The following is an 18,972-nucleotide window of genomic DNA, read 5'->3' on the forward strand; positions in this document are numbered from 1 at the left end:
GAACAGGTATTTGCATGGCACTGTTGTAGTTGGCATTGCAAGATATATACGTGTCAGATATGCTAAACATTTGTATGCCCCTTCATGCTTCATCCACCATTCCAGAGGACATGCTTCCATGCTGATGATGTGCCTTAAAAAAAAAAGTGTTAATTAAATTTGTGACTGAACTTCTTGGGGGAGAGGAGAATTATATGTCTCCTACTCTGTTTTACCCGCATTCTGCCATATATTTCATCTTATAGCAGTCTCGGATGATGACCCAGCACATGTTGTTCCTTTTAAGAACACTTTCACTGCAGATTTGACAAAATGCAAAGAAGGTACCAATGTGAGATTTTAAAAAATAGCTACAGCACTCGACCCAAGGTTTAAGAATCTGAAATGCCTTCCAAAATCTGAGAGGGATGAGGTGTGGAGCATACTTTCAGAAGTCTTAAAAGAGCAACATTCCAATGTGGGAACTACAGAACTACACCTAAAAAAGAAAATCAACCTTCTGCTGGTGGCATCTGACACAGGTGATGAAAATTTGATCGTTATTGAGTAGAACCTGTCATCGGCATGGACGCATGTCCCCTGGAAGTGTGGTTGAAGCATGAAGGGGCATATGAATCTTTAGTGTGTCTGGCATGTAAATATCTTGCAATGCCAGCTACAACAGGGCCATGCAAACACCTGTTGTCACTTTCAGGTGACATTATAAACAAGAAGCGGGCAGCATTATCTCCTGCAAATGTAAACAAACTTGTTTGTCTGAGCGATTGGCTGAAAAGAAGTAGGACTGAGTGGACTTGTAGGCTCTAAAGTTTTACATTGTTTTATTTTTGAATGCAGTTTTTTTTGGTACATAATTCTACATTTTTAAGTTTAACTTTCACGATAGAGATTGCACTACATTATCTGTATTAGGTGAATTGAAAAATACTATTTCTTTTGGTTTTTACTGTGCAAATATTTGTAATCAAAAACAATATAAAGTGATATATATTTGAAAATGTAGAAAACATCAAAAATATTTAAATGGTATTCCATTATTCTTTAGCAGTGCGCTTAATCACGATTAATTTTTTTAAATCGATTGACAGCCCTACCTGCCACCTAAATGGCTCTTGTCACCCCTCAGTTCCTTGTTACTGCCTGTAGCTGCAAGACTGAAATATTGGTAGTGTCTGCTTCTCTTGTGCACTGTGCGGTTAACGTAGCTTAGTTATTTAATGTTATTAATTAGCATTAGAATAGTTAATTAAGTTCTCTTTTTCTCAGTGGCCTATTAAAAATGTATTTTAGTTAGTGAATTTTTAGTAGCCTCCTCCCACCATACAAGAGTTCTAGAATTATGACAGAAAGCCAGTCACCAAGTGTTAAGACCTATGCAACCATTTTTCATGTTACACTGCCATATCCATCAATAATGGTTGCCCTCAGTGTTAGTATATCTTTGGGAAGAATACATTCTTGAACATCATTCCATGAGTCATTCTTACTGCAAGTGCAGCCAGAGAGCAAGGGAGGCAAAGTTGAAATTTTCCTGCTGGAGAAATCGATGCAGACTCGGGGAGACCTTCAGTGGCATAGGCGCAGACTTCTACTGGCACCGGTGGGTGCTTGACCCCCCCTCTGCCCCTGGCCCTGCCTCCTCCCCTAAGCACGCCACGCCACGTTCCCGCTCCTCCCCCCTCCCTCCCAGACCTTGCTACAGCTGTTTGGCAGCGGCAAGCGCTGGGAGGTAGGCGGAGGAGCGGGGAGGAGGTGAGGTGGGGGGGAGGAGCTTGGCTGCCAGTGGGTGCAGAGCACCCACTAATTTTTCCCTGTGGGTGCTCCAGCCTGGAGCACCCAAGGAGTTGGCGCCTATGTTCAGCGGTGTCTCAAAATGTGAGTTAGTCCATCTCTGTCAGCATCCTGAAAACTGCTTTCCTGGGGGTCGTTACATGAGCCAGAGGGTAGGAAGGATTCAGATCTTTATACTGTTTTTCTCAAGTACAGGGTTAACGTTATATCTGACCCTAAAGGTATGTCTACTCTGACAGTGGTGTGTAGCATAGAGACATTGCACACCCAGGTAGCATGAGTATAGATAGTAGTACGGCTGGAGAGAACGGCATAGGTGAGTAGCAGAGTGTCCTACATGCCCGAATCCCCAAGATATGTATTCTACAAGGGCTCTCTGTCTGCCCAAGCAGTGCCTTCTGTGTCGACACTGCTCTTCCCCACTGCAGTGAGAGGCTCTGGCAGCAGGGAAAGCCATTGCCGGGCCTTTCACTGCAGTATGTAGCTGCACACAGCAGTGACAAGTAAGTGTGGACACAGCCTGCTTTTCACTGTAACATGTAGCTACATGTAGAGTGCCTGTACTCTACACGCAGCCGTAAGTGTAGCCATAGCCTAAGTTCCTGCCTAAGGAGGTATCAGAAAACCATATAAATTGGTCCATTCACCTCCCAGTTTTTTTAAGCCTCACATTACTGGAAGTGAAACAAAGCTTCACACACTGGATGTAGTGAGAGCATTGTCATTTTATTCAGATAGAAACAAATATTCAGGAACACATCTAAGCTGTTTGTCTCTTGCTGACAGGGTCCAGGTGCATCCTGTATCCACTCTGAGTTTATCCAAGTGGGTCTCTGACTGCATAAGAACTTGTTATGAGTTAGACAAGAAACATCCTCCTAGAGACATGAGTTAATTCCACTAGAGCTCAAGCAGCCTCTGCTGTCTGTGAGGGGAACATTCTCATACCGAAGGTATATAGAATAGCTACATGGAGTGTGAGCCACATATTTACCGCTCACTGTTCCATAGTGCAGACTTCCAGATCAGATGACCATTTTGGTAGGGCTGTCCGTCAGTCGTTAGTCAAGTAGGACTCCGTTTATCCATCTCCAAGTAAATAGATACCTGCTTCTTAGCCACCAAGAATGAAACCATGTGGACAATCACTTGAAGAAAGAATGGTTACATATACAATGGTAACTGTGGTTCTTTGAGATGCATTGTCCACAGATTCCTTGACCCACCCTCCTCATTACTACTACAGAGTTCTGTAACACCTGGATTTTATAGGGGTGAAGGAACTGAGGGCTGATTGGGCCCACTCCACCCTTTTTGTCTGGAGGAAGGGAAAGGGAGGACACCTAGGGCAAAGCCACTACCTCAGAGAGTGACTGGGTTATACAGGATATTGTGAACTGCATATTACAAATATGCAAGTTCAGGTAGAAATGTCTAGAGTATTTTTATAAGGAAAAGTCCCATTGATGAAGAAATAAACTGGTGGTTATGCTTAGCTGAATAATATTTTACTTAGTTACAATTTCAAAGTCTTTTCTTATGAACAGACTTCTGGAATATTTTGACTTTTTGTTGTTGTTGGGACCTATTAATTGTGAGTGCTCAGCATGTCTGAAAATCAGGCCATTGACATTAGAAAATTGATTTAAACATGGGTGATGTTATTAAAAAAAAGCTTTTGTTTGGCTTGCTGCAGTAAGGTAGTCAAGGTGTTCCCCCTTTGTGGTGAGTATATTCTATGTCAGAAGAACAATTTCTGAAATTGCTGAAACCAGCTAAAAAGCTGTAGCTTTTGGAAGCCTCTTTTTCAGTGCAGTAATGCCTTGTTCTTTCTAAAACACTTTCTATTTCAGAAGAAGAATAGAATATTTATTATTTATAGAGCATTCTAATCCAGTGGCCTCTGAGAACCTATTAATAATACAACTAAAAGTAAATGTAGTTGTTTATTTGTACTGTGGTAGTGTCTTGGGCCCTGATAAGGGCCCCATTATATTAGTCACTGTACAAACACATAAGAAACCCTGTCCTGAGAAGCTCACTGTCCTAAGTAATTTAGAGTTTGCCTGTGCTGGACTTACAGCTGCAATAGGGTCCTATGAGCATTTTTCTCTCTTAGAAACCGTTCTTTTGTATTATTAGCTCACTTACTGTCCCCTGTCAAATCTTTTAAAGGTGACTTGCAAATCATTCTATAAAATTCTTAACTGTAACGATATTGGCCAGGTGCCCTGAAAACCAAGTGAAGAGGGTCATATTCAGTACAATTTTAAATAGTTTCTTTCCCCAGCAGAGGGCAAACTGTGTCCATGCTCAAATAAATACAAGAGCTGTGTTAGACTTCATGTGAAATATGTTTGCAGTGTTGTAGCTGTGTTGGTCCCAGGATATTAGAGAGACAACGTGAATGAGGTAATATCTTTTATTGGACCAACTTTTTTTGGTAAAAGAGACAAGTTTTCTAGTGACAGGGCTCTTCTTCCGGTCTGGGAAAGATACTCAGGGCTTGTCTTCACATAGAGCAGTGGTCCCTAACCTTTTTCGTCTGGCATACCAGACGATGAACCACGGAGGACCGTGGCGGTGGACGAGCATCCGCCAAAATGCCACCGACAAGCAGCAACGTCAATAGGCGACGTCGCCGCCGAAATGCCGCCGAGAAGCAGCGTCATCCAGAGGTGTCACCACCTAAATGCTGCCAAAAATTGGTGGCATTTCGGCGGCGATGCCTCTGTATAACGCTGCTTCTCGGTGGCATTTCGGCGGATGCTCGTACGCCGGCCAATACGCGGGCGCACTTAGAAGCCCCGGCGAGTGCCATGGCGCCTGCGGGCACCGCGTTGGGAACCCCTGACATAGAGTGCTACAGTGGCCTGAGAAGGAGACCTGGGATCTACAAGGAACAGACTGCAAAGTGCCTTGATGTCCAGAGTCACTGGCAGTGTAGACCTGGTCTCAGAGTGTCACAGCTAAATACAAGGTGGAACAGATTGGCATAAGTAGTTAACACATATTCTAAGGGCAGATCTTCACTGCCCGCTGGATCTGTGGGTAGCGATCGATCTATTGGGGGTCGATTTATCGCATCTAGTGTAGACGCGATAAAATCGATCCCCGATCGCACTCCCTGTCGACTCCGGAACTCCAGCTTGCGAGAGGTGGAAGCGGAGTCGACGGGGGGAGCGGCAGCAGTCGACTCGTCGCCGTCCTCACGGCCAGGTAAGTTGACCTAAGATACACTAACTTCAGCTACGCTATTCGTGTAGCTGAAGTTGCAAATCTTAGGTTGACCCCCCCGCTAGTGTAGACCTGGGATAAGAGACCATTCAAGGTGAAGTGGCCCATTGACATCTCTCCAGTTATAGGACAAAAAAGGGGGGTTAGGTTACAGATTGTTGTAATAAACCATACATTGGGTTTTTATTAAGTCCATCATTTTAATATCTATCAAAGTTATGAATGTAATCTCATAGGCTCATCTTTTGAAGGTGCTGTGCAGGTTTCCTTTGAGGACGAGGATAGAGAGGTCAGATATAGAGTGATCATTTTGTGAAAAGTGTTCACCTATGGGTGAGATGATGTTTTTGTCTTTTATCATTTTTCTGTGTGAGTTCATTCAAAAGTGTAGTGTTTGTCTGGTTTCACCCACATAGTTGTTATTGGTGCACTGGATGAGATACACCACATGTTGTGATAGGTGTGTGTAGGACCTAGGGATCTTAAAAAGTGTGTTGTGGGAGTACTGATCATCATAGCAGCAAAGATATGGTCTGCAGGTTTTGCGTACTCTCCTCTCCATTGTCCAAGGCATTAATGAAAATATTGAATAGTGCTAGACCCAGGACAGACCCAGTGGAATCCCACTGGATAGGACCTTCCAGTTTGACCACTGCTAACTACTCTTTGAATGCGGTCTTTCAATCTATTATGCATCCACCTTTTAGTAATTTCATCTAGACCCATTTTCCCAGTTTGTTTATGAGAATGTCTTATGGGACTGTATCAAAAACATTATTAAAATGAAGATAAATCACTTGTACAGCTTCCTGTCATCCACTTCACCAGTACTGCTGTCAAAGAAGGAAATTAGAATAGAATATTAAGATTGGAAGAGACCTCAGGAGGTATCTAGTCCAATCACCTGCTCAAAGCAGGACCAATCCCCAACTAAATCATCCCAGCCAGGGCTTTGTCAAGCCTGAGCTTAAAAACCTCCAAGGAAGGAGATTCCACCACCTCCCTAGGTAACCCATTTCAGTGCTTCACCACCCTCCTAGTGAAATAGTGTTTCCTAATATCCAACCTAGACCTCCCCCACTGCAACTTGAGACCATTGCTTCTTGTTCTGTCATCTGCCACCACTGAGAACAGCCGAGCTCCATCCTTTTTGGAACCCCCCTTCAGGTAGTTGAAGGCTGCTATCAAATCCTCCCTCACTCTTCTCTTCTGCAGACTAAATAACCCCAGTTCCCTCAGCCTCTCCTTGTAAGACATGTGCCCCAGCCCCCTAATCATTTTCGTTGCCCTCCGCTGGACTCTCTCTAATTTGTCCACATCCCTTCTGTCATGGGGGTACCAAAACTGGATGCTGTATTCCAGGTGTGGCCTCACCGGTGTCGAATAGAGGGGAGTAATCATTTCCCTCTATCTGCTGGCAGTGCTCCTACGAATACAGCCCAATATGCTGTTGGCCTTCTTGGCAACGAGGGCACACTGCTGACTTATTTCCAGCTTCTCGTCCATTGTAATCTCCAGGTCCTTTAGGTTAATTTGGCATGATTTGTTCTGGACAAATCCATTTTGTCTATTATTTATTACCCTATTATCCTCTTAAGTGCTTACCAATTGATTGTTGAATTATTTGTTCCAGTATCAGTCCAGATCTCAAAATTAGGCTGATTGCTGTATAGTTCCTGGGGTCCCCTTTGTTCCCCTTTTTAAAGATAGGTACTATGTTTACCCTTTTCCAGTCCTCTTGGACCTCACCTGTCCTGTATGAGTTCCCAAAGATAACCACTAATGCTTCTGGGATTCCTCCAGCTATTTCCATAAGTACCTAGATGAATTTCATCAGGCCATGCAGACTTGAATACATCTGATTTGTCTAAATATTCTATAACCTGTTCTTTCCTTATTCTGGCTTTTGTTCCTTCCACCTTGTAGTTAATATTAAGTGTGTTGAGCATCTGGTCACAATTAACCTTTTTAATAAAGACTGAAGTAAAATAGGCTTTAAATCCCACAACCTTTTTCATGTGATCCATTAATAGTTCTCACATTTTCGTTTGTCTTGCTCTTGTTCCTAATGTCTTTAAAGACCCTCTTGTTGTTGCCTTTTATGTCCCTTGTTAGGTGTAACTCATTTTGTGACTTAGCCTTTCTGATTTTGTCCTTACATTCTTGTGCTATTTTTTTGTATTCTTAGTAATTTGTCCATGTTTCTAGTTTTTGTGGGATTCCTCTTTTTTTTTTTTTAGGCCATTAAAGAGTTCCTGATGGAGACATAGTCGTCTCTTACTATTGTTCCTATCTTTCCTTCACATTGGGATAGTTTGCTGTTCTACCTTTAATATTGTCTCTGAGAAACTACCAACTCTCCTTAACTTATTTTTCCCTTAGATTTTTTTCTCATGGAAACTTACCTACGAGTTTTCTGGGTTTGTTAAAGTCCGCCTTTTTGAAGTCTATTGTCCTTATTCTGCTGCTCTCACTCCTTTCCTTCCTTAGAATACTGAAATCTAGCATTTCATGATAACTTTCACCCAAATTACCTTCAATCTTCAGATTCACAACCAATTTCTCCCTTGGCTGGTTAGCTATGCTGGCTGAGTCCTGTAGTGTAGATGCAGCATAAGTCCTCAGAAGGCATATGCTGGCATAGCTATATCATCTCCCCAAACAACATTATCTATGCCAGCTGAAGCACCCTTCTGTACGCATAGTTGCATTTACACTGGGAGTTTTGCTGGCATAGCTGTGTTGGCTGGGTGTACGTGATTTTTTTCACACTCCTAGACCACCACTGCTGTGCATGCAAAACTTTGTAGTATAGACCAGGCCTTAAAAACAATTTCTTGTATGACTGAGAGATACTAACCTGTTGTCACCCAGTATAGTTTTGAGAGAGACTCTTGTGTCTTGCTTCTCAGTGACCACTCCTGTGCAGCTTACAGTCACGAGCAATGTATAGCTTTTAAGGTTAACGTGAGAATGATATTGGTGAAGACGTAGAAAATGTTTAGAATCTTGCTGATAACTGCACGTGTAAGCACAAGGGTGGAAACAAGCTTGTCTGTGAGGCATCTTTTTTAGAATCGCCAAGTGTGCATTTGCACATTTTTCTAATGTTAAAGCTATTAGAAGCTGTGAGGAAATGTAACCTCTCTGTAGTATTAGCTCATTCTTTTTATCTGATTCACTTGGCTAGTTAGATCTTTAACTCTTTGAAGCTGGAACAATGTCTACCTCTTGATGTGTACTGTGCCTTGCACAATGGGTCCCTGATCCTGACTGGGGCCTTTGAGTGTTAGTCTCAGTCACTGTTTTATTTAACCAATTCATTATTTTAGAAAAGGTGAGACTGCAGTTCTTAACTATTAATACTTATCGATTAATTATCAAAATACAAATGACAACTGGGATGTAAAATCAGTCCCAACTTTATCACAAGGTATAAATTTGATACAAAGTACTCTTCTTTTCTTAATGCCTTAAATTTGAAAGCACAGAGAATACGTTTTTTTCTCCACTGATTAATATGGGATGAGAAGCAAGGTTTCTTACTACTTTAATTTGTTACACTGTCCGTTCCAGAGACTCACATCCAAGTGGGATACTGTTTGCGTTCAGTGGCTTTAAATTAATTCATAATGGACTTCTTTGGCATCACAAAATTACTACACAGTTGCAGATATCTACAGACAATGTTTGCAGATCGGATGCAGATACAAATTTTGTATCCACGCAGGGCTCTGCAAATGACATTGAAGGACTGATAAGAAGTAGGAGGAGAACCAAGAGAAGACAGTGCTATAGAAACAAAGGTGGCAGGGGGACAGGATTCAACGTGAAAGTAATCATTAGTTTTGAAAAGTACAAAGGAAAAGGGTGGGATAGAAATCACTAGATTCGGGAAAGAAAAAGATGGTTAGTGATCATGAAAGAGCAAGTTTGGTAGAGTGCAGAGGCAGGAAGCAGGATTGGAGAGGAGAGAGGATTCAGTGAGATAAGAAGAAAGTAAAAGCAAGAGATGTAAATAGCCCATTCAGGACGTAAAGAGAAGTAGCACAGTAGTTGGAGGGGCAATTGGGTTGAAAAGCTGTTTGGGTTATTTATTTATTTATTTATTTTTACAGTGGAAGAATACTGGAGCCTGGGTTGTAGTTTGAGTGGAAAGAGTCAGATTATAAGGAGAGGTTGAAGGTGAAGCAGAGAAAATTGAGGGGACAGTTTGTGGTAAGGGAAATAGAGAATTAAGTGAATGACCATCAGTCAGTGACAGGAGGGAAAGGGTGTGAGGAGGGAAAGAAATGGTGATCAGATGGTAGCACTTGGACACAAAAGTGATGCGTGAGTGATAGATGTAAGGGTAGAGGGAAAGTGATCAAATCTGAACTGTTTGATCTTCAAGTCAGTGCAATCCTGAGAAGAATCCTGGGGAAAAGGATTGAGGATAGAGCGGAGGGCGACAAATGATGGAAGCTACAGGGTGAATCGTAATGGGGGAGGGAAAGAGAACAGCTGTTAGTGGAAGATAAACCTGAAGGAGGAAAGGGTGAATTTGTAGTGGAGGAAGTCTGTGTGATCCCTGAATTTTCTCCACAGATTTTCAGTAGCACAGGACTTGGATGGAGGAAGTGGTTGATGGTTATTTAAGTGGATGGTGCAATAGGAGAGGGACAAAAATATTAAGGGTGAAGAGGGTGTTTTTGGGGAGTCAACTATAAAGTCAGTGGAGGTGAGTGAGAAATGGAGGGGACTCACAACTGCTGAGAATTCAGGGATGTTTATGAATTTGGGATCATGGAAGGGCTGGGCGACGGTGGGCAATATTATAAGAAATATATTGGTCAAAGAGACGGTCCCCTTATTCCATTAAACAAATGGGAATTATGTTCTCCCATTTTTTACAGGATAACATATTTGGTACAAAAAAACATTACTTTAAACTCAATAATATGTTAATAAGTTAGAAAAAGTAATTAGTCTCACTGTCACTGGGTTTATTTAACCAATTCTTTATGGTAGACAAGATGAGGCTTAACCCATGAGGACACATTTTCAGCCTCATAACTATATACATGAAATTACAACCTATAACATTGCTATAACAATAATGCTCAGTGCATCATCAGCCTTACGAAGACAGCCGACATGACAAACTTTGCATTGGATACCACAATCATATTATAAGGATGGACATGGGAGTGCAGGGGGTTCCCCAAGGCACAGAGCGTCACAAATAGTTATCGTCTTCATTTCAGTCTTTCTGGGGTGAAGTCCACGTGGCTTGCTTCTATCCCTGACAGTACTCCTCTCAGGTTTGCTACCATATATGAATGTGATGTAAATCCTTAAAAGACAAAAAACAGAGTAGTTGTTGATAGTTAAGAATAGTCCACCCTTGTGATGATCTTGACTAAGTATCCTTAAGTGTTTATTTCCTTCTTCTGTTTAAGCAGCACCTCCTTTGTTCTAAAGGGAGAGGTGGTGGCAGGTTCTGATGGGTGCATCATATTTCAAAATTATATCTCAAAAGGCCACTTAATAGCTGAAATACCATGCCAAAGACTAATGACCTTTTGGTGTGACCCTGATAGAAAGGTCAGAGTTCACATTTGGGATATTTCTTGATTTAGCAGTCTAATGAATGAGTCTACCATCTTTCAAAATTCCAGCTCAATAGGAATGTAGAGATTAATTCAGCCACTCACCCTGTTTACAGGGTCTGAATTGTACTGGATGCATGACTTCGTACTAATCAGCTAGATATGGTATTTACACAAAGATTTTCTAATGTGGGATATTTTTAAACGGCTGTGCTCTTTCCTTGCACAGATTGATCTACTCATTGTTTGACTTTCTTTGAAAAACAGAAATCGCCTGCCAAGAAGCTGAGCCATGCAATTAGTAAATCTCTTGGTTGCGTGCCCACTAGAGAACCACCTCATCCTGTATTTCCTGAACAGCCAGAGAAGCCTCTTGATCTTGCTCATATCGTGTGAGTATCCATTTGTATGTGTCTTTCATTTAATCAAAACTTAAAACTAAATTGATACCAAAGTAGCTGTTTGCGGATGTATTTGACTGCAGAATTTGTTTTTTTAGTTCCATTTGGAGTCACCATGGAGTTTTTAAGAGATGTAGTTTTGTAAGTCAGAAAGGATCCCTTAAACAGATTTATCATTTTACATGAGTTTGTTCTCTGGAAAAATGTTAAATAAGTAAATGGGCTAGATGGACCTTTGGTCTGACCCATTATGGCCGTTCTTATGTTCTTAAATAAATATTCTGTTAGCTGAAGAATGACTGATACATACTGTATAGGTCATCATCAGCATCATGTTCCCATTACGCCTCTGGCGTTTAGGGCAGCGACGAAGCTCCTCCACTCCTGTCTGTTTCTGGCAAGTCTTTCCAGGGTTCCCCAGCTGTGCCCCAGGTTTTTCAGTTCAGCTTCCACAGCTCTTCACCATGTTATTTTCGGGTGGCCTCGTTTTCGCTTGCCTTCAGGTGTCCATCTTATTGCTACTCTGGTGATGGAATTAGTTTCCATCCAAACCACATGGCCAATCCATCTCTAACACCTCCTGGCAATGATGGTGCTCAGATCCTCTTGGCTGCCCTGTGTCAATAGATCTTGGTTTGAGATTGTTCTGGGCCAAAAGATACGGAGGTTTTTTCTGAGGCAGGTTGTATGGAATGAAGACAGTTTGGACATGTCATACTTTCTCATTCCCCAGCATTCTGCACTATAAAGTAGTGTTGAAAGTACGCGGCTCTGATAAATCTTGAGTTTGGGTTTGGTGGTGTATTTTGATGGTTTCCAGACTGTATTTAAGCTCCTGAAGGTGTTCCTGGCTTTATTGATTTTGTTACGGATGTCCTGGCTTGTTCCACCGTCCTGGCTGATGGTGCTGCCCAAGTACGTGAATGTTTCTACATTTGTGAGAAAATAATCCTCTATCCGTATTGGTGATAGAGAGGCAATATTAAAGGTCATGATATCTGTCTTATTGCAGTTGATTTTCAGGATGAGTATGTTTATTTATAGATCATGTATTTTCTGGATTTTATCCATATATTTTATTATATTCTATCTGTGCTTATTTATTAAGAATTCAGTTTTACAAAGTACTGATTATCCTCGGCACTCACACGCGTGAATGGGAGTTGAGCTACTCAAAGCCATGTCAGATCAGGTCCCGTCTTATTTATTTTGCTTGTCATTAAACTGCATAAACAAAACTGTCATTTAAAGGCTGTAACTACTTCTGAGTTCATATTTTATAGAACACTCTTAAAGTATCTGGTGGTTGCCCTGAGCCTGGTGTAAAATTGTGGCTTGCTGTGGACCTTGGCTTCACAAGTTATTTATTTTTGTCTCACTGATTGGTCTCCTATGCTTTTCTGTTCAGTGGTGTTCTCTATGGTTTCAATGTGGCTTTATTGTGAAGCTGGCAGAATGGTTTTACCAAAGAGACATTGTCATATTGTTACAATTTGGCAGATCTGTGATCAATCTGGTATTTTCGCTTCTTGGTCTTATCAGTTCTGGACATCAAAATCAGAATTCATGAGATAATTGAAATTGTGTCAGCATATACATGTAATAAGCTTGACCAGTAAAGAGACAACGGTTAATACCACACTAAGTTTTGCAAAAGTCACAGGTTTTTCATGTCGGCAAAAATTAAGCAAAATAATTCAGAGAAAAACAAGGGAAGAGAAGCAAAGCTATGGGGACATCATTTAAATAAAACTGAGGACTCTAGTTTCATACAATATTCAGTAAGGACACCAACATTGCAGCTTTAAGACTGAATTAAGTTGGTACCATTGCTGTTTTCATTTGTCCTTGTCAGAAAGATAGATTCATCTTAAGAGGTTTTCTCTTCTTTTTACAGTCTCTGAATTGAAAACCAGGATATCCGAATTTTAGTGTCTCGGTCTTTGAAAGTTTAATATTAAACAGTTCCACTTTGACCTTTACTAATGCCTTGTGATTTTGATTGACAGACCCTTTTATCATCCCCTTTTAACTGTTTTGACAGTCATTGAAGAAGAGCTGGAGGCTAGTCTGTCAAAATACGGACTATTGGAAAGGTGAGAGTAGTACAGTAGTGATGATGATTATAATATAGTGGAATGCTGATCGGTCTTCCCCTTTATAAAGAACACAGAAGATACTGTAGCTTGACATGAATGTAAGTAGGAATAGGAAATGGTACCTACTAAAGTCCATTCTTGAACTTTTTGAAAGCTATATTTTTAAGCTATACTAGGGACCGAATGGCTAGGTAGCAGTTCTGCTGAAAAGGACCTAGGGGTCACAGTGGACGAGAAGCTGGATATGAGTCAACAGTGTGCTCTTGTTGCCAAGAAGGCTAACGGCATTTTGGGCTGTATAAGTAGGGGCATTGCCAGCAGATCGAGGAACGTGATCGTTCCCCTTTATTCGACATTGGTGAGGCCTCATCTGGAATACTGTGTCCAGTTTTGGGCCCCACACTACAAGAAGGATGTGGAAAAATTGGAAAGAGTCCAGCGGAGGGCAACAAAAATGATTAGGGGTCTGGAGCATATGACTTATGAGGAGAGGCTGAGAGAACTGGGATTGTTTAGTCTCCAGAAGAGAAGAATGAGGGGGGATTTGATAGCAGCCTTCAACTACCTGAAGGGGGGTTCCAAAGAGGATGGAGCTCGGCTGTTCTCAGTGGTGGCAGATGACAGAACAAGGAGCAATGGTCTCAAGTTGCGGTGGGGGAAGTCCAGGTTGGATATCAGGAAAAACTATTTCACTAGGAGGGTGGTGAAACACTGGAATGCGTTACCTAGGGAGGTGGTGGAGTCTCCTTCCTTGGAGGTTTTTAAGGCCCGGCTTGACAAAGCCCTGGCTGGGATGATTTAGCTGGGAATTGGTCCTGCTTGAGCAGGGGGTTGGACTAGATGACCTCTTGAGGTCCCTTCCAACTCTGATATTCTATGATTCTATGATTCTTGGCCACATGATTCTTTTCCAGTTTTTGTATCAACTTTTTGTGTCACATGCTTACAGTGGTTTTAATCCTATGCAGCCGGAGTTGTTGGATCTGCTTTAATGGGATAGAATTGTTCTACTTTTCTCTGTTAAATTGGGTTCAGAAAAAGAACATTTCTATTAGTGCTACTCTTCATTTTAGAGTCAGAAGTGGTATGTTATCGTAAATTAATGACTCCCCATGTTAACAAAACAAGCAGGAAGAAAATTGTCCATAATATTAGAAACAATAGTTAACCACATGGACTGGCTGAGACATGTTGTGGAAAACCAGCTTGAGCTGTTAAGCTCTTAGGTGAGGTCTGGTGGCAAGTGATACTTACTATCTGCATTGTTTAGATTTTCACATAATTCCAAGATCATCGTGGATCAATGTCAGTTCACGTTTTCCTCTTTGGATTCTCTCACCGAGTTCCTCCATTTTGATACCAGCTAACTTTTACAAGGAAAAAACAGAAGTACTTGTGGCACCTTAGAGACTAACAAATTTATTAGAGCATAAGCTTTCGTGGGGCTGTAGTCCACGAAAGCTTATGCTCTAATAAATTTGTTAGTCTCTAAGGTGCCACAAGTACTCCTGTTCTTCTTTTTGCAGATACAGACTAACACGGCTGTTACTCTGAAAGGAAAAAACAGTATTGTTCAGAAAGAAGGACCTTATTCTGTGATTCTACATGAAAAGAATATATGCAAGTAGTTTCAAGTTAATATGACTGTGTAAATAAAGGTTTCAGGATCTAATTCCAAAACTACCAGTGGAAGTTTTATCTATGGCACAGATTAACAAATACATTGAATTATTTCTGTCCTCTGCTGGAGACAATTGATTAATGGATCAAATGAATCTGTGCCAAGAACTTAGTGGTTGAATTTTCCCCATCTTTCTTTCTATAAAACACATTCATCATTGGATAGCTTCACTTAGTGCAGCACATTAACTCCAGCCAGGCCCTGCAGTCGATTCCCTTCAAAACCTGGCCTAATACTACTCAGCCACTCAGATGACATATTATGCTGTAGAACAGCACAGATGGAAACCCTCACAACCAAGACCAGGATCTTTAATTTATTAATTGAAATCCAACTAAATATTTCAAGGATACTTAACCATTTCAGTTTCCTTTCAAGTGGATGTCCAAATTACTACCAATACCTGTTAACACATTTTTCAACTAATTATCATCCTCTTTAAAGATGATTTAATTTGATCTGTTCTTGCTTTTGCCCAAACATGCAATATCATGTTTCAATTCAAATGAGTACATTCCCATTTAAAGAACAACCTAATCTTCAGAGTCACGTATTGAACCTTTGTGAAACCTACAAAACTGCTTATCTTCATACACTTCACTCTTCTGTATAGTTTGAGATATGGGAAACTCCAAAAGTTTTAGACAAGGGATAATGTAGTCCAATGGTGAGGACACTGGATTGGGTGTCAAAAAAATCTGGTTCTTCTTCAAGTGCTTGTTCACATAGATTCCAATCCAGTGTGTGCACGCTGCACGCGTGGTCATTGGAAAGTTTTCCCTTAGCGGCTCCCGTCGGATTGGCTGTGGAGCCCCCTGGAGTGGCACCTTCATGGCACTCAATATATGATCCTGCTGACCCGACCCCCCTTCAGTTCCTTCTTACCATACATGACAGCCATTGGAACAGCATTCACTTGCTCAGCAAGGGCTTTCCTTAGCGTTTCTCCCTCGTTAGTTGTTCTAGTTACTTGTTTTAGCTTACATAATAGCTTAGATAGTAAGGTTTGGGAGCAGGATGTCTCCCCAGTCCCTAACCCCTCCTCGGGCTCTGGGGCATGCTGCGACCCCAGGGCTTTAAGCCCTGTGTTGCTCGCAACAAGCCTATCCCCATTAATGACCCCTATGACTTTTGCTTAAAGTGTCTGGGGAAGGCGCACCAGACTGAGAAGTACAAAATGTGTAGGATTTTTCGGCCGAGAACCAAAAAGGAGCAAGATTTCCGCCTCTAGTAACTTCTCATGGAATCTGCTCTGCGTCCCCAGCCTGCTGCGGACCACCCGGACCCGGCACTGAGCGCGTCCGTATGGAGGGCTCCGGCATCGGTACTTGATATAGTGCCAAGGAAGGACTCTAGTACAAGAGACCCTCAGCACCAGCGCTCCCCAGCACCGCAGCTAGGGGCAGCGACCCGGCACAGTTTGACTTCGTCGGTGCTGCACAAACGGCATAGGAAGACTGAAAGGGGGTGCTCACCAGCTCCAAAAGCCATGGGACCATCGGGGATGCACAGGCGCAACCCAGAATGGACTTGGCACCAAAACAGCATGAGTCGGTGCCGTTGACTTCGGTGCCCCAGAGGGGATCAATGAGTCCGGCATTCAGCAACTCTCCGCAAGGGCAATGCCAGGTGGAGGAGTTAGAGCCACCCTCCACCCCAGACACTTCACAGGCCCCAGTTCTGAGGGACAAGCCTCCGGTACTGATACGTCCGGTAGCATCTAGAGGTAAGCCGGCTATGATGCTACGCTCACAGTCCCCGGCTCGGCACCATCCGCAGCACCACTCCCAGTCGCTATCGCCACGGCACCGCACCCCAGCATCAAACACTGTAAGAGCATCTCCAACACCAGTGCGACGCTCCCCCTCTCCAGCACCGGTCTGCCATCGGTGAGAGCTACCCACGGCGAGAGCCACTCATCCACGGCACTGGGCCCTCATCCTCGATCACCGACATCGGATACTTGGCACCAGTCTCCGGAGAGGTCGACCCGGCACCGGTCCACCGTCTCCTTGGCTTGACACCGGTTTCCTGTGCATGGCCCTTTGGCACTGCCTTGGTCATTGCGATCAGGATCTGGATCCACTTCCTTGGACTCCGACGGTGACTCGTATTATTCCCAGCGTAGTTGGTATAGGTCTGAGAGGTGGCGAAGGCAGTGGCAGCCCACAGCACAATGGTCCTTATCGACTCACTGGGCTTACCATCAGGCCCAGGCCTCCCTTTCATGGGGTTCACGGTCGGTTACCTCGGAACACCAACAATCTCACTCTGCCAGGGACAGGCCTACACCTCAGGGATCCGAAGCCCCCCTCACCCAGCCGCCCCCTCAGGCTCAGGTCACTGCCATTGCGACTCCAGCACAGGACCAGCTGCAGGGTCAGGCTATGGCCACTTCGGCTATAGCCGCCACAGGGGCAGGCACTGACCAAGAGGAGGTCAGGGAGCTGAAGGAACAGGAGGATCCGGTACTTCCTCTGGCCACCTCGTCTTCATCCCCTGATGAGGCTGTGGCAGGGGCTTCAGCTTCGGGCCCTCCTCCAATTGACCACAGGGCACATGAGGACCTTCTGAGATGGATTGCCTGTAAAATGGGATTGCAAGCGCAGGAAGTGGTTGAGGCCGAGGACCCTGTGGTGACATTCTTACTCCTGAAGGTCTACCGTGGGTAGCTCTGCCATTAATCAAGACAATTCAGAGTAACATCACGACTTTGTGGCAGACCCCGGCCTCAATTCCGCCGACCGCCAGGATTGTGGAACACAAATACTGTGTCCCTTCCAAAGAACAACCATTGCAAGAAGGTGAGTAACCGTTTCATTTTATTCCGAGTTCTGCCACTGTCCTGCTGTGTGACCTTGGACTAGTCACTTTGCCTTTCTGTGCCTCTGTTTCTGTTTTCACCCTTGCCAGCTAGGTCTTCAGAACAGTGACTGTCTCTTACTCTTACAATTCCTAGTACAATGGGCCCCCGATCTTAGTTCAGGCCTTGAGTTGCTACTGTAATACAAATAAAAATACTACATTCAAGGAAAATAGCTTAAAAGTATTTACCTCCCACATTTTCTTCAGGGAGTATAGTTTCATGTCACTCTATAAAGACATTGACTACTCCCAGTCCATATAGATGAGAATATACACTGATGAAGAAACAGTATTATTTTTTTAAAGATGTATAATCCCTTGGCATTTAGGTCCAGACTAGAGCTGTAGTCACAGCTCACAATGTAGAGAAGGTGTGAAGGAGTTGTGCTGCAACAGTAGCTGCTAGTGAAATTCCCTTTCTCAGTGAGAATTCTTTCCGGGGCTCTGCTGGAATAGCACAGGGGTTCTCAAACTGGGTGTCGGGACCCCTCGGGGGGGTCACAAGGTTACTACATGGGGGGGTTGCGAGCTGTCAGCCTCCACCCCAAACCCTGCTTTGCCTCCAGCATTTATAATGGTGTTAACTATATAAAAATGTGTTTTTACTTTATAAGGGGGAGGTCGCACTCAGAGGCTTGCACTGTGAAAGGGGTCACCAGTACAAAAGTTTTAGAACCACTGGAATAGCAGGTTCTTCACCTTTTGAAAGTGTGCACTGTGCACCCTACCCCTGGTGTTATGCTGGCTCAAGTGGTGGATGCAAGGGGAGGATAACCATGTACAGCCCTGTCTTTTCCCTTTGACTCTCCTTCTAGTCCATTCTGCCACACCCACCATGCAGAACTGAACAGGATCAGGCACAATCTGGTTCATGATTAATGGTTTTTTGAAGGGGGGAATGTACTGACCATCAAAACTCTTCATACCATTAGCAGAGAATCCTAGCTGTTGAAAATTATCTCATCTTCATTCTGCAAAGACAAATCAGGCCTCAGACATTTACAGTTCCATCATAATAGCAAGAACGTAAAATACTTCTTTGGATCATGGATAGCAGCTAAAGTACCAGACCAACCTTTACAATTAAGCCACCCTGATCTGTGTCAGTGAACAGGATAACACCATGTAGTGGATGGTGTAAGATCAGGAAGCTCTGCAGATGTAGGAATTCGTTCAGTTTCACAAAATAGTCCTGATGGCCACTTACAAGGTTACAGAGAAAGGGTCACGCCACTCCATCTGCAGCAGGGTTGAGAAATGCAGCTATCCTGGTCGCTATGGGGTTGTCAAGACCACGGAAACCTTTT

At 43.1% G+C, this 18,972-nt stretch overlaps 1 protein-coding gene across 35 annotated transcripts in view; it reads left to right on the forward strand.

The window, feature by feature from the left end:
* DTNB (dystrobrevin beta) overlaps positions 1-18,972 on the forward strand; it is a 384,446-nt gene that overhangs the window by 146,589 nt on the left and 218,885 nt on the right. For all 35 annotated transcript variants that reach the window (XR_010600030.1, XR_010600034.1, XR_010600025.1 and 32 more), the window contains one exon: positions 10,887-11,011. Coding sequence is in view for 15 of the 35 variants with exons in the window: in XM_065590084.1 (XP_065446156.1) it covers positions 10,887-11,011 (125 nt within the window). In the remaining 20 variants the exon portion in view is untranslated. The remainder of the gene's footprint in view (positions 1-10,886; positions 11,012-18,972) is intronic.

Source organism: Chrysemys picta, chromosome 3, assembly GCF_011386835.1.
Source record: "Chrysemys picta bellii isolate R12L10 chromosome 3, ASM1138683v2, whole genome shotgun sequence".
NCBI lineage: Eukaryota > Metazoa > Chordata > Testudines > Emydidae > Chrysemys > Chrysemys picta.